Below are 14,977 nucleotides of genomic sequence, written 5' to 3'. Positions count from 1 at the left end.
GCCACAGATGCTGTCAGAAGGACCTCAGCTGCCAGAGGAGGTCCCTGCATTTAGGTCTGATGGGGGATGGCCAGGGAAGAGCCTCACCCACCCCCCGGAGAAGATCTGGTTCTGGGCAGGCCAACAGCAGGTGCACCCTCCCTAAGCATGCCAGAAGGTTCCAGGGTCGAGTATGTGGAAAATATGCCCATCGTGCCCTCTCCCCGCCGAAGCCACCACAGATTATTGTTGGGAAGCCTCCACTCTTGACCTGCTTGGCTTTGCATTTCCCATGGAAACATGGAGCCTTCACCCATCATCACAGGAAATCCTCAGATAAGGCCCAGAATCAATAAACCAAAACCCAACAGTTTAGCATGCTCGTTTCTGTTTTGTTTTAAGATTTTATTTATTTATTTGACAGAGAGAGCAAGAGCAGGAACACAAGCAGGGGGAGTGGCAGAGGGAGAAGCAGGCTTCCCGCGGATCATGGAGCCCGATGCGGGGCTCGATCCTGGGACCCTGGGATCATGACCTGAGCTGAAGGCAGATGCTTAATGACTGAGCCACCCAGGCGCCCCTAGCATGCTCGTTTTATACAGAGATGAATCTCAGAAGAATCGGCTAACTGAAGTGAGCGTGGGTGCCTCGGGAAGGGAGACTAAGACGGGGCAGGAGTCCACAGTTTTTAGTGCCCTTTGTGCTAATTTTTAAATCTAGGGGCAGTGAAAGCTTGATCTAAAAAAAATGCTAAAGCTGGGGGCGCCTGGCTGGCTCAGTCGGTAGCACCTGCGACTTTTTTTTTTTTTTTTAAAGATCTATTTATTTATTTGACAGAGAGAGACATAGCGAGAGCAGGAACACAAGCAGGGGGAGTGGGAGAGGGAGAAGCAGGCTCCTGGCAGAGCAGGGAGCCCAATGCAGGGCTTGATCCCAGGACCCTGAGATCATGACCTGAGCTGAAGGCAGATGCTTAATGACTGAGCTACCCAGGCACCCTGGAGCTCGAATTCCCAACCCTGAGACCAAGAGCTGCATGCTCCTCCAACTGAGCTGGCCAGGAGCTCCTAATGTGTTTGAGACATTAGTTTTTCCCTTTTCCATGAACTGCTTATATCTTTGTCCATTTTTCTATGGAGCTCTCATTTCTTTATTTACTAGAAAAGTTTATATACAATGTCTGGGATCTGAGTATTTTTCCTTATTTTTTTTTTTTAGTTTGATTTTGTTAATTACGATTTTTTTTTTACCATGTAGACTTTTTTTAATATACTTTAATGTAGTTAAGTTTATCATTTAAAAGGCTTATGGCGGGCGCCTGGGTGGCTCAGTTGGTTAAGCGACTGCCTTCGGCTCAGGTCATGATCCTGGAGTCCCGGGATCGAGTCCCGCATCGGGCTCCCTGCTCAGCAGGGAGTCTGCTTCTCCCTCTGACCCTCTTCCTTCTTGTGCTTTCTATCTCTCATTCTCTCTCTCTCTCAAATAAATAAATAAAATCTTTAAAAAAAAAAAAATAAAATAAAAAATAAAAAAAATAAAAAAAATAAAAAAAATAAAAGGCTTATGGCTTCCAGGTTACAATTCCATAGCCTATCTCCACTCAGATTATATTGGAATTCTCCCATTGTCTCTTCCAGAATGTCTATGGATCTATAAAAACATTGTATTTATAATGTTATCATGTTAATATACTAAGATACAGTTAAGATATATGGCATAAATACATAGGCAATCAAAATACAAATAAAACAGATGGCTAGATTTACCATATTTATGTAGGATTATGTAAATAACATTAGAATATATGCTTAAAATATATAATGTTAAATGCTAAAATATGAACATTATTCCATTTAGAATTTACCCCTATGACAAGATGAACTAGAACTTGATTTTTTTTCTAGAAGGCCACTCCATTGTTCCAATTCCACATGTGAATAGTGTATCTTCACTAAATTCCTGTGTTTGGAATGATTCTGAACTTTCTGTTCTACGCCATGTATCTGTATTCTCATGCACAAGTTCTGTATGGTCTTAATTATTGTGGCTTTATGCCTGTTTTAATACCTGATAAAGGTAGACTCCCTTCCCAGACTTTCTTCTGTCTATGCTTGACATTTAATTTTTCCTTATAAACTTTACATCAGCTAAGTTCCAAATTTAAAAAAATCCTCTTACCATTTTTATTGGGATTGCATTAAGTTTACAGGCTGACTCAGGAGGAAGTGGCATTTTTACGATGATGACTTTTTCTAGCCAAGAATCTGGGCCCCGTTTTAAATGGGGTAAATGATTATCTGAGCTTCTCCATGCACGATGTTACCCTTGGAGTTAGCTAAGGGTGAATAGCTGATGAGGGATAGACCACAGTCAGCCAAGTCTTGAACACTCTTGGCCATACACACTGTGTGTTGGAAGCCTTCTGTGACCTGGTGAGGAAGTATCACCAGATCCCTGGCAGGAGAGGCCCTGATTTAGCAGGTGGAGCTGGTGTCAGGACTCAAGAACTGGGCGTAAGTAGGTCATGCCCAGATGCCACCTCGAGGGAGCAGTGCCCGGGGTCGAGGGGCACAGCTCAAGCCAAGCCCAGGAAGAAATACTCTCACCACACCCTCCCCCTCCTCTCCTGTGCTCCCCAGGGCTCCCGTTGGCCAAACCCGCCCGCAGCGAGAGGCGCTGGGAGCCCACGGTTTCGTCCAGGGAGGCTAGCTCCGGGGCGGAGGGCAGGATGAAGGTGTGCACTGGACCTGGGGAGGCACGCATGTCCCCACCACCGTCATCTCTGCTCTGAGACAAATGGACTAAGTGAAGACAAGGTCATTAACGGTGACCGAGTGTAAGCAGACTCTGCACCCAGCAGGGGCTTCGTGGTGTGCTGCTCAGGGACAGTCCCACGTGGTGTGGGTGGTCGCCCACCTTCACCTCTCTCTTGCGGACAGGTAATTTAAAAGCCAAAAAACTACACATCTGCATCTTTCCAAGCCCGTCTGTGTGGCAGCTTTCCTGGACAGTCCTTGTCACTGAAAGACACCCTCGCAGGCTCTCCTGGGGCTAGACCAGTGGAGCAGTGGACAGGTGCATCGCCGTCTCACCAGTCCTAACCCAGCCAGCTGGTTGTACCCGGATCCTGATGCCACTGACCCAAACAGGCTCTGCCTGGGGGAGGTTCCCGGGACTTCTCCACCCACCTCGCCTCTGCAGGAACAAGTCCCTGCGGGACTGTCCAGAGGAGAAGGGCAGTTGTGAATCATTTGGGGGAAGGGAGAGGCTGACCTTGATGGGGAGGACAGAGGACCCGAGGCTGCAGCGGGAGGTTGTGGGACAGGTTTCCCGGGGAGGAGAGGGCCCCACGCGGACATGGCATCCAGGCGGCAAGCAGGGTGCTAGTGAGCACCGTGCAGCCAGACACGGAGACAATCAGGTCCCCCCTCAAGGACAGAAGTACCCACGACAACATCCTGTGAATTAGATGCCTTGGAAATTCGCAAAGGAGACCACGTGGGTCACACATTAAAAGCTTTGCTCAGACCCACCTGACGGTGGCTCGTTACGGGGACTTCGGGAGGCCACCAGCCTCCCTTGGCCTCCTGTCCTCCGCTGTGACAGAGGCCGACAGCACCTGCCTGTTTGTTCTGTGATGAAATGAGAGGATGATTTTGGTAAAGCCCAGGGACCTGCCATGTCGTGAGTCCCCATGATGTCACTATTCTAGTCCCTGATGCTGAGAATGCTCACAGGAGCGGGGGAAGTAAGGAAACGAGATGCGCCCTGTGAGGGAGAGAGTTAGGAATCCGAGTGTAAAACAGGATTTCCGACGCTTTCACCTTATTAGGCATCCGCGCACTCTTCCAGGGGCCTCCCAGCCTTCAGCCCCACAGCTTGGAGGGCTCACAGGAAACGTTTCGAGTCTTCGGCTGTAAAATGCTCTGAGTCTTGTTCCCTCTTGTTTGCTGTGCTCTTGGTGCCCCTGTCTTGACGGTGTGACAACAGGCTGACGTCCTGCCGTCCCAGTGAGTCACCGTGCATCCGACAGGTGGCAAGTTTTACTGTCCCGTGAGCCGTGGCCTGAGGGAGTTCAGATATGACATAGGATTTCATGAAGCTGCTGGCGTGTTACCCCTCCATTTTAAGCGTGGATTGCAGTTGGATATTCCTAGTGGGGTCAGTCTCTAGCAAGGTTCCGTTTTTAAACAAAACCCAGGACTTGATTTAGAGGATTTGCTTGGGAGACCGGATCACCTCTGGCCTGAGTGCCCTCTGAGCTTCCATTTCCTCAGCCCACAGAGGCAACGACAGCCCGGGTGATTGTGTCGTAAGGGTTACAGATACCTGTGCAACATGCTCTTTGCAGAGCGTTGTGCACATGCTGCCTGCCCGCTATGGCTCAGGGCAGGTCCGGATTCCGCCGCCTGCGCCGTCCCTTCAGGACACCTGACCTCAAGCAAGTCACTCGATGCTTAAAGCCACAGTGCCATCATCCAGAGGCATTCTAGGATGACACACCCTTTCAGAGGAAACCGGTTAGGTTGGGACAGCTCTGCACAGGGCAGGGGGTGCGGGGGCCTTGCTGAAGGAAGAAAACTGGAAGGCACGGAACACGGCCACCGATTTCCAGGATGTGGCGGGAGCCTCTGGGTCTGGTGGTGAGTGGACATCTGAGCTGGGTGTGGGGCCAGTGCTGACCTAGATGTATGGCCCACAATAAACAAGAGCCCCGTCCCTCCTGCACCCGGTCACATCCCAGGAACAGCCATGACGTCTGAGGCCACAGAGCAGGATACATGTGCGTCATGTCAAAGCACCAGCTCCTGGGACCCCGGGAGCCCGAACGGGGGAGGGGGGGGTCCAAGGGACCCACTGCCACTGCAGTCCCTCCACCCTGAACGGCTCTTCCCAGGGTGCTCGTGGCTTCCCAGGGCTGCACAACAGGTGTGGGGTTCTGGCTTCAGGACTCTGTCTCTGGGATCCTACACTTGAACCACTCTGTCCACAAGCCTGTCCTCCTCCACGTGTTGACCCAAATCCAAGCACTTTGCAAGATGCCCAGAAAATCTTGAATTCGCTCAAGAAGAGGAAGAACCACAGGCATCCCCAGGCTTCCAGAGAAGGACCAAAGCCACGCGAGGACCCGAGATCAGGGGAGGAGGAGAGGATTGGAAAGGAGATCTCGTGAGCCCAGGAACAGTGGCCACATGGTGGGCCTGTCCTGCAGACGGGACAGTATGATACGGTCCACGCGGGAGAGCGCGATGCTCAGAAACCGCCAGAAGATCGTCTGTTTTATTGACCAGGAGGCATGTGGGCTCAGCACAGGGAAGCCCCTCTGGGTAGACTTCCATCCCCCCGTTGGGGACTCCTTGGCTCCTGCCCCGTGAGAGCTAAAGACTCCCACCGCCAGGTTTCTTTGCAATCTCCATATTCTCAACACGAAAGGGTCTCTACTTTGGTTCCTGTCAAAGCCTACTTGACCCAAAAGGTTGCCTCTGGGATCTGACAGACAGAAACATCACACCTGTTAAACTCTGCCTTGTAGCTGTTCCATCATCGGCCCCGCATTTAATCTCCTGAGCTGTGTCTGCTCCGCTCTGACTCAGGGACGGTCATGCTCCTGACAGAGTGCTGGGAGGAGGAGAGGAGGTAATGACCCGAAGCTCTCAGGAGAGTGGCTGGCACACCGGAGGGTCTCAGCAAGTGAGAGCTGTTGCCCGCGCTACCCTAGCACTCGGGGAGACTGAGGTCATCACGTCACGTGGCAGAAAAGACCAAGGCAGATCAGGCTGCAGGTAGGGCTTGATTCAGGGTCTCCAGGGTTGCCATCAGGACCTGGTTTCTAAACTCCTTCCATCTCCCAGCCCCTCTTCCTTTGAGATGGCCCCATTCTCGGGCAGGCTGCCCCTCCCACGGCAGCAGGGCCCCTGTAAAGCTCTCGTGGCACCTGACGGGCTCTGGCTGGGCCACAAAACCTTCTCCAGGCCAACCACTGCAGGCCGGAAATGTGATGCCTGGGTGACCGCAGGCCTGCCTCTGGAACTGAAACCTCACAGACCGAGCATGTGGGCAGCTGGTTTCTCAGAGGATTCCCGGAGGCAAGCAGAAAGCCACGGCTGCGTCCCCAGCACCCTGCACCCACCCAGGTGAAGGATCGAGGGGATTCATTTGCCTGCATTGGGTTCCAGATGGCACCCTGAAGAGCTGCCCCACACACCACCCGTCAGGACACTAAGTAGTCGCCGGAATCCAGAAGAACTCGGTGACCTTCAGTAGCATCTTCAGGAGCCCTGTCCTTAGTAAACATAAATCCAACGATGCCAACTAGCCCCTGCACGGCTGTTTCCTGTTAGTGCTACGGGAGGTGGTAGGAAAGCGCACGCCCCTTTAGCATGAACTTGAGGTCCTGGGCCTCCCCCGGGAGCCTGTTGGGCCCCGGCCCTTGGAGGTGAACGTGAGCCCCCTTCGATGTGCCATTGCTGACAACGGCTCGCTTCTGACCACGTAAGATGGTTGCGGAGCTTGCGTGCTGAGCACCTGCCGCAGGCGTGTGAGTGCTTTACACACTTTACAGCTCAGCCACCTGTGAGCCATAGGAGACACGGCAGCTCAGGGAGGGGCCCGTCCGACCGTCCGAGCTCTTGTGCCCCCGCACGGTGCCCTCCCACCACCGTCCATGTGCCCTCGCCCGCGGGGGGCAGCCCGGCCACCCGCCCTCTCTGACCCTGGAACCCGTGCTTGCCCCGTGCGGGACGTGCAGGACAGCCTGCGTGGGACCTGCCGGCGGCCTCTATGCCCTCCTCCCGCTGACCGCGTCCCACCCGTGCTGCTGCGTCCTCTGCTCCCCAGCTCACCTGAGCTCACCTGCACACCCCGCACTCCCAGAAGCGTGGGCACCTCGTCATTCCTGCCACACCCTCCGTGGGTCAGGTGGGTGGCCTGGCCGGGAGGACAGCGCGGCTCTCACAGGTCTTCCCGAGAGTGGATCCTCCCGCCTCTGAGCAGGTCCCCCCTCCCCGCACTAAAGATGTCACCAGCCCTCCAACCCGCCTGTCGTGTGGGGGCTCGTCCTCAGCTTCCAGCACCCGGGGCGAGACAGGGTGAGACTCCTACTTGGAGCTGCGTGCTGTGTTTGCAGGTGACTGCTGGCTACTGGCGGCCATTGCCTCCCTCACCTTGAATGAAGAGGTCCTGGCTCGCGTCGTGCCCCTAGAGCAGAGCTTCCAGGACAGCTATGCGGGGATCTTCCACTTCCAGGTGACATTGTGTCGGCTCAGGCTTCTCCCCAGCGGGTCCTGGGGGGCCAGGGACAGGTCCTGGGGGGGTAAGGATAGGTCCTACAAGGCCAGGGACAGGTCCTGGGGGTCCAGGGACAGCTGTGGGGGCTAGAACAGATCCTGGGGGGCTAGAACAGGTCCTGGGGGCCAGGGGCAGGACCTGGGGGAGGTAAGGATGGGTCCTGGGGGGCCAAGGGCAGGACCTGGGGGGCCAGGGACAGGTCCTGGGGGAGGTAAGGATGGGTCCTGGGGGGCCAAGGGCAGGACCTGGGGGGCCAAGGGCAGGACCTGGGGGGCCAGGGACAGGTCCTGGGGGGCTAAGGGCAGGTCCTGGGGGCCAAGGGCAGAACCTGGGGGTCCAGGGATAGGTCCTGGGGACTAGAAGAGTTCCTGGGGGCTGGGTAAGAACAGGTCTTAGGAGCTAGGAACAAGTCCCAGAGGCTAGAACAGGTCCCCTGTCTTGGCCAAGTGTATCAGACCCTGGGGTTTGCAGACTCTTAGGACCGTGCTGTTCTGCCGAGGCCTCGGAGAGGCTGCAGGCAGCTCCCTGGCCTGCGCCTGATGGGGGACCCTGCCAGGATAGCAGCAGGGAGCCTCTCGGGACAGTCAAGGAGGGAGGCGGTACAGGCACCCAGGAGGTCATTCCCAAGTTTAGAAAGCCTACTTTGCGGGGGGTCTGAGACAAATGGTGAGGTACTGCTCACCTTTCACGCCAGTAAATAAGAAGTAGTATCCTTGAGAGAGAGAGAGAGACTCGGGGCAGAGTGCTTGAGACATGGGTGTGCGCTTGGAGGGAAGGACAGGTGCCTCTGCCCTCAGCTTCTCAGTGAGGACCGGCCAGCCGGAGGAGGGGTGGGAGCATCTCCTCCCAGGATGGGCCCACGGAGGCCAGGGGTCCCCGTGCGGCCGCCGGCTCCTCCCCCAGCCTGCCCCGTGTCCCCTGCCCTGCAGTTCTGGCAGTACGGCGAGTGGGTGGACGTGGTCGTGGACGACAGGCTGCCCACCAAGGATGGGGAGCTACTGTTCGTGCACTCCGCGGAGGGCAGTGAGTTCTGGAGCGCACTGCTGGAGAAGGCCTACGCCAAGTGAGTGACCGCAGCCTCCCCTCGGGCAGCCCGGGTTCTGGAAGAGGCAGGTGGGGGTCAAGGATGACTCTGGCCAGAAGTGGGGTCCGAATGCAAGGAGTGCATGCATGGGGGGGTGCCTGGCCACACTGTACCCTGGTCAGTGACCGTGCTCGCCACGTTGGCCACGTTAGCCGCATGTGCAGGAACAGCTGTGGCGCAGACAGCTGACCTTGGAGAACGACCTCCACCTCCTTGGCAGGTCGGGGATGTTTTTGTCAGCTAAAGGCAACAGAGTTTTTCCTGCAGAGGGATGAAAAGCTCAGTAACTTCTACAGAGTGTGTGGTGTGCGATTAGCAGTGGTTTCCCACCCCAGCTGCCCATCCTCCGCAAGCTCCGTGGCAGCCCCCCCACCCCCCTCTCCCCGCAGCCCCCCCCTCCCGCCAGGGCCACCCGGGCTCTCCAGCATCCAGAGATTTCCATCCCTCGCAGCCACAGCCAGGGAAGAGGGCCAGGCTGTGAGAGTCTGGGGTCCGGGAGCCACGTCTCCATTACGTGCCCTGTTGCTCAGCTAGAAGCCACGGGACATACTGCGCGTAGAACCACTTTCATTAGCGAGCTGCTGTCTTTTCTAAGCTGTAAATGCCAAACAGCCGGTGGGCCGCGCAGCCCTTTGCTGTCAGGATGCAGAAACAGTACAGGAGGTCGGGCCAGATGACCGCCCGGGGCCTTCCCCCTGTCAGGCTGTAGGAGATTTGTCGGAGCTCAGGCCCCAGGGAATCTGCGCAGAGGGTCCCTGGGGCCCCCAGCCAAGGAGGCATGGGGTCGGGGTCGGGTCGGGGGCACTTCGAGAAGCGGCAGCAGCATCTGTCCCCCCTCAGGGTCAACGGCTGTTATGAAGCACTCTCGGGGGGCGCCACCACCGAGGGCTTCGAGGACTTCACAGGGGGCATCGCCGAGTGGTACGAGCTCAGGAAGGCCCCTCCCAACCTGTTCCGGATCATCCAGAAGGCTCTGCAGAAAGGCTCCCTCCTCGGCTGCTCCATCGATGTGAGTCGTGTGCTCTAGCGGGCACGAGCCCTTTCCCATCCACCACGCTGGGCGTCACCTGGAACCGAGGGGTGGCCGGCAATAGCCAGGCAGTGTGGGGGACAGCTCGTGGGGCAAGGGCACCTCCTGTGCATCACCAGCCCCGACCACAGGTTCCGCGAGTCCCCTGCCCGCGGCTGGTCCTGGGGGAGATACCCCTTGCAGACACCTGCCCCCGGGGGCAGGGTCCGCGTGGCCTGGAGCCCGGTAGCCTTCCCCTTCTCGGCTGCCACGTCCGCGGGCCTGTGGGAGGCTTTGGAGGGGCTGTTTCCTTACGGTGCCTGCAGGCCTCCCCGGAAGCAGAGAAGTGCGCACCCCATCCTGTCCCCGGGCCTCCTCCAGGCTGAGCCCACTCCCGAGCCCTGTGCCATCCGGGACGCATTCCCCCTGGGGACAGAGAGAGAAGCCCCAACTCTTGGGGCTGTAGTCTCTGTCCGACGTGCTGAAAAACACAATTCAACCTAGTAAACGTGAAGATGTAATTGGCTTTACTAGGTGATTCGTGAAGCGGGGGGCACCCCATCCAGCAAGGGGAGGGTGGGGCGGGAAGTCAGCTGCTGAAGGGAAGTCTGCTCCCAGGAGGCCCCTGTGTTCCCTGGGGGAGGGTCTTATCCTGAGGGCGACCCCCGTCTCTGGGGGTAGAGACATGCGGGCCAAGCCCGTTTCTGGGGAGGCTGAAACTACACTGGGATTGTGTGTCGGGCTCGGCCTGCAGTCTTCTTTCTACCAGACTCCAGGCAGGGATTCTGGCTCATTCTGCAGACCCTGCCCTCAGCCCTTCTTCCCATTGACTAAGACAGACCTACCAGCCTCCCTTCCTCCCTGCGGTTGGGGGGACGGGGGGACCCCCGAGGAAGTTCTGATAGAGCAGGAGCAAATCCTGCAGGTGGCCGCACACAGAACCATCCTCAGGGGACCCCGCAGCGGGGCCGGGCTGGACCACGGGCTCTCGGGCCACCCGATGCCACCCCAGGGTCTGTGCCAAGCCTGGGGCCACCAGCCCTGCCCCAGGGTCCTGCGGAGGGTCGTGAATGCCCGTCTGCTGGTTGGGCTGTCCCTGCCATCTGAGAGCCGCCGCGGGGGCCCCGGTGGATGGGAGGGGGCAGAGCGAGGTGGAGCGAGGCTGCGTCCAGCGGCCCGACTCCTCCCGTGTTTGCAGATCACCAGCCTGGCAGACTCCGAGGCCGTCACGTTCCAGAAGCTGGTGAAGGGGCACGCGTACTCCGTCACCGGGGCCGAGGAGGTAAGGCCAGCTTCCGGCCTCTCCCTGCATTTGGCTCGCGATCGCCCCGCTCTAAGGGACCAGTGAGAAACTCGAAAACGGGTTGTGGCGACATCCAAATGCGGTTTCCCAGACTGTTCTGGGTCTCCGCGCCGAGTCTCAGAGCCCACACTCCGCTCCTAAACACGTGCCCCGGATGGAGGACGCAGTGTCACATGGTGCCAGTGCTGTTCTCCCGCTGAGGACAATGCACAGCAATCCCGCGACAGCAGCCAATGCGGCGTCCGCAGTTACACCTTTCCAGTGCCACATGTCCTCCATAGCACCGCCACCCAGGACTCGAGATGCGGGCAGGGCATCCGCGTCTTGTCTGCGCACTTCCTGCGGCAGAGGGCAAGGCTTCCCCAAGCTCCGAGAGAGCAGCACGGCCTTCGCTAGTCAGGAGGCTCAGGGGCACCGTGCGCGGGCACCTCGGGCTCACAGCGTCCCCTGAGGGCCGGACCCTGGGAGCTCCGCGCTCGGCAGCCGTGAGGGGCCTGGGGTCCAGCCCTTCTCCCTTTTGTGACCCCCCCCCCACCCGTGTAACACGGACCCGACCCCTCCTGGCTCATGGAGAAGGGGCTTTGGGCCTGGCTCGAACCCCGCATCTCCCCCTCTGCTCCCCATTCCCCATCTTCAGGTGGAGAGTGGGGGAAGCCTGCAGAAGCTGATCCGCATCCGCAACCCCTGGGGAGAGGTGGAGTGGACCGGGAAGTGGAGTGACGGGTGAGTGGGGTGCCCTCCCCAGGAGGTTCTGGGGGGCCAGGAGGGAGGAGGGCCCGAGGCTGGCGGCCGTGCTGGGGGGGGAAAGGTCTCCACCCTGGGGGCACTTGTGGCAGGTGCCCCTCTAGCCAGTCGGGCCCCTTCCATCAGCTCGCGGCGCACGCTGTCTTCAGCGCGGTCCCCTGCTGACCTGGCCTTCCTGGGGCGGCGGGGAGGGGGGCGCGGCCAGGTCGGGTGCCTCCAGCTCAGCCACTCGGGGGGCTCTCGGTTCCCCTTACGAAAGCTGCCGGGGTGGGCCGCCCACGCTACCCCTTCTCCCTCCGACGGGCCGCGCTCTTTCTGCCCTCCCCACCCTCCCCACGGCTACGAGTGCCGCTCCCCCCAGGGCAGTCTGGGCCCTCCGGGGCGCCGGCTTCTTCTAACACCCCTCCTGTGCCCTGGTCTCCAGCTGCCCCAACTGGAGCACTGTGGACCCCGCGGCGAGGGAGCGGCTGACCCAACGGCAGGAGGACGGGGAGTTCTGGTAAGGCTGTCAGGGCCGCAGGGAGAGGGGTCTGCCCAGGGGCTCCACCGGGAGCTGAGCCACATGACCCTGCCAGGGGCACTGGGGCGTGGGAGCTGCTTCTGTTCTCCTAAATCCACTGGAAGAGCCTGAATGAAACTGTTCGTGCACCTTCCCCATTGGCCCCTCTCAACAGCGGGGTCTCGAAGCTGAGCAGCTTCACAGAGAAGCCCGTTCAGATCCCACAGGAGAGGAGGGCCGTTCTCCCATGCAGCAGCTAGGGGCATCCCAGCACTCTAAGGAGAGCAGGGCCGGGCCGCGGCTGCGTGGCTGCTCCCACCTGCGTCCACGCCGCCCGGCTCGCGGCTCCGCCCGGCCTCCACAGCTCCCCGTCTGGCCTTGGCGGAAGCTCAAGTTGTGTCCGGGGGTCGTCTTGTAACCTGGGTGCCCATGTCCCCGCCTCTTGCCAGGATGTCTTTCAGCGACTTCCTGAGGCACTACTCCCGCCTAGAGATTTGCAACCTGACCCCCGACACCCTCACCAGCGAATCCTACAAGAAGTGGAAACTCACCAAGATGGACGGGAACTGGAGACGGGGCTCCACCGCGGGAGGCTGCCGGAACTACCCGAGTAAGGCCCCGCCGCACCCGGTCCCAGCTCACACCCGTGGCCACTCTGTCCACGGCCACTCTGACCACGGGCAGCCCAGGCAGCTGGGCCCCGCAGGGACCTCACCCACGGGCCCTAACCGCTGCCCACACTCCAGGCCCCTCCCTCCGCAATCCTGCGACCCTTCTGCCTTGTGGTCCGGGGCCCCTCCCCTCGCGTCTCAGAAATGGAGTCCGCGTGATCCCGCACGTTGGGCCCGAGGGACTGTCCCGAGGGGTTTCTAGAGGTCAGTCCTTCAGCCTCCACGACACAAAGATGCATCAGCTGTTTCAGGCTCTGGCCTGCAGAGGTAGATTGAGTGAGCTGCCCGGGGCCGCAAGCTCACGGGGACTTGAGCGCAGACAGTCTGCCAGGGAGCTGGTCTGGAAGGACTCTGTGGTGGCAAGTCTGGGTCACGTGGATCCTCTGCTGCGGATGAGGGACCTCAGGGTCCCAGCCCAGCGGCATCCTATGCCACAGAGCAGGTCGTCGGGCGAGAGGACAGGTCCCTCCAGCCCCGGAGCTTCTAATCCTTCATCTCAAGTGTGTGGCCACCAAGTGGCGGTTCCAGAGGTGCCGGGAAGCCGCTCTGCCCCAGACGAGAATCTCTCCCCAACCCGCTAGATCAGGGGTCGGCAAACTCTCTCAAGGGCCAGATGGCAAATATCTGGGGCTTCGTGAGCCGTCAGTTTCTGTCACGCTCCTGGCTCTACGGCTGGAGCCCGAAGGCAGTTAAATGAATGGATACGGCTGTGTTCCTAAACTTTATCGACAAGAACAGGCAGCCAGGGCTGCACAGAGCTGGAGCCGGCCACGCCCTGCACTGGATGGTGCCTTTCTTTCCCCAACAGAGTTTCATCCCATTAGAGAGGGAGGCAGTCCGCACGCTTACCCTTAAACGTGAATGAATCTCAGGTCCTTCCTGTAAATGGGTTTGGGAAGTGGGGAGGGCATGGGGTTCCCCGCCCCTGCACACCGGCGGCCTGGGGCAGGGCTCCCACAGGCCTCCCGCTCCGGAGTGACGGGGGCCGGCCCCTCTCTGGCCACAGACACTTTCTGGATGAACCCTCAGTACCTGATCAAGCTGGAGGAGGAAGACGAGGACCAGGAGAACGGGGAGAGCGGCTGCACCTTCCTGGTGGGTCTCATCCAGAAGCACCGGCGAAGGCAAAGGAAGATGGGCGAGGACATGCACACCATCGGCTTTGGCATCTATGAGGTGCGGGCGGCACAGCGGAGGGACTGCCTCCTTCCCTCCTTCGTGCGTCTCAGCCCCGGAGGCAGGACGGGAGGAGGGACCCCAGACAGGGAGCTTGGCCACGGAGAAGTGAAGCTTTCATGAGAGCCGGCAGCCGGGCCCGGCCAGTCTTGGGAGAAGTCGTGAGGTCCCCGCAGGTGCCGAGCCGTTGCCTGGGCCCCCACAGCTTCCCAGATAGTCCGCTCTTTGTAGGGGCCTCCTGCGTCTCCTGAGATCCCCCCCCAGGCCTGGCACCACTCTCCTTGGAACAGAGGAGACTTAATCGAGAACAGAGCTTCCTGGGCCCCATCTGGGAATACCATGAGGGCAGGAACTGCCCCAGTGTCCGGCTTGTAGGAGCCCAGCCCAGCGTGGGGGCCTGGGAGCAGCTCAGGACAGGGAGCACGGACTCCGCACACTCACGTCCTTTCATTTCAAGCCACATTCAAGAAAGCCCAGCTCGGCCCCAGGCAGAGGGCGGCTGCCCCTGCCCGTCTGGGACTGGACCCCTGCACCCTCCCCACTCGTCCCTGCAGCACCGACCAGAGCCACTCGGCTGGGGTCTGATGGGTGGACCCCACGTTCAGTGCCCACGCTGAAAACAAAGCTCCTGACCAGCGACCGCGGTGGGGCCTTTCTGCAGCAGCCCCACAGGCTGAGCGACGCGCGTTCTCCTCTCTCCCTGCAGGTTCCAGAGGAGGTACGTCTGCAGACGTTGGCGCAGGGTCCCCGACAGGCACAAGGCTTAGACCGGGGGCCATGTGAGGCCTGGGCAGGGGCTGGTGGCTGCAAAGGATGAGGCCCGTGCCCTCTGGGCCCTGGTGAGATGGCTCAGGTCCCAGGCCCTGCTGGTCGGAGCTCAGGGCCGGGTGTCCCGGCAGTCCCCGCGGGGCCTGTGCACAGTTTAGTTCTGGGCGGATGATGTGAGGTCCCAGGACCCAGGAGGCTCTTCACAGAGTCCAGCAGATCTCCTAAAACAAACCTGAGGGCAACGAGGAACCGCCCGGACTGTGAGACGGCGTGGGAGCAGAGGGAGGCCTGGACCCAGTTCCCAACTCTGCCCTTTGCAGGCTGTGTGACCTAAGACAAGCTACGGGTCCTCTCTGGACCTCGGTTTTTTCTTCAGTAAAACTGGCCAACCATCCGCCTCGCGGGACCGTAGGGACGAGGTGAAGGGCATAAGAGCACACAGTAGGCCCACAGCTGC

At 59.4% G+C, this 14,977-nt stretch overlaps 1 protein-coding gene across 1 annotated transcript in view; it reads left to right on the top strand.

Moving 5' to 3' along the window:
* Positions 1-14,977, top strand: part of CAPN2 (calpain 2) — a 40,528-nt gene that overhangs the window by 15,897 nt on the left and 9,654 nt on the right. The window contains exons 3-11 of the mRNA XM_027611687.2: positions 7,106-7,224; positions 8,196-8,329; positions 9,191-9,359; positions 10,558-10,641; positions 11,300-11,385; positions 11,831-11,905; positions 12,355-12,515; positions 13,583-13,752; positions 14,459-14,470. Of these exons, the coding sequence (XP_027467488.1) occupies positions 7,106-7,224; positions 8,196-8,329; positions 9,191-9,359; positions 10,558-10,641; positions 11,300-11,385; positions 11,831-11,905; positions 12,355-12,515; positions 13,583-13,752; positions 14,459-14,470 (1,010 nt within the window). The remainder of the gene's footprint in view (positions 1-7,105; positions 7,225-8,195; positions 8,330-9,190; positions 9,360-10,557; positions 10,642-11,299; positions 11,386-11,830; positions 11,906-12,354; positions 12,516-13,582; positions 13,753-14,458; positions 14,471-14,977) is intronic.

The sequence above is a fragment of the Zalophus californianus genome, chromosome 10 (genome assembly GCF_009762305.2).
Source record: "Zalophus californianus isolate mZalCal1 chromosome 10, mZalCal1.pri.v2, whole genome shotgun sequence".
Taxonomy (NCBI): domain Eukaryota; kingdom Metazoa; phylum Chordata; class Mammalia; order Carnivora; family Otariidae; genus Zalophus; species Zalophus californianus.
The sequence above is the reverse complement of the archived record's forward strand: the minus strand, read 5'-3'. Positions and strand labels throughout refer to the sequence as shown.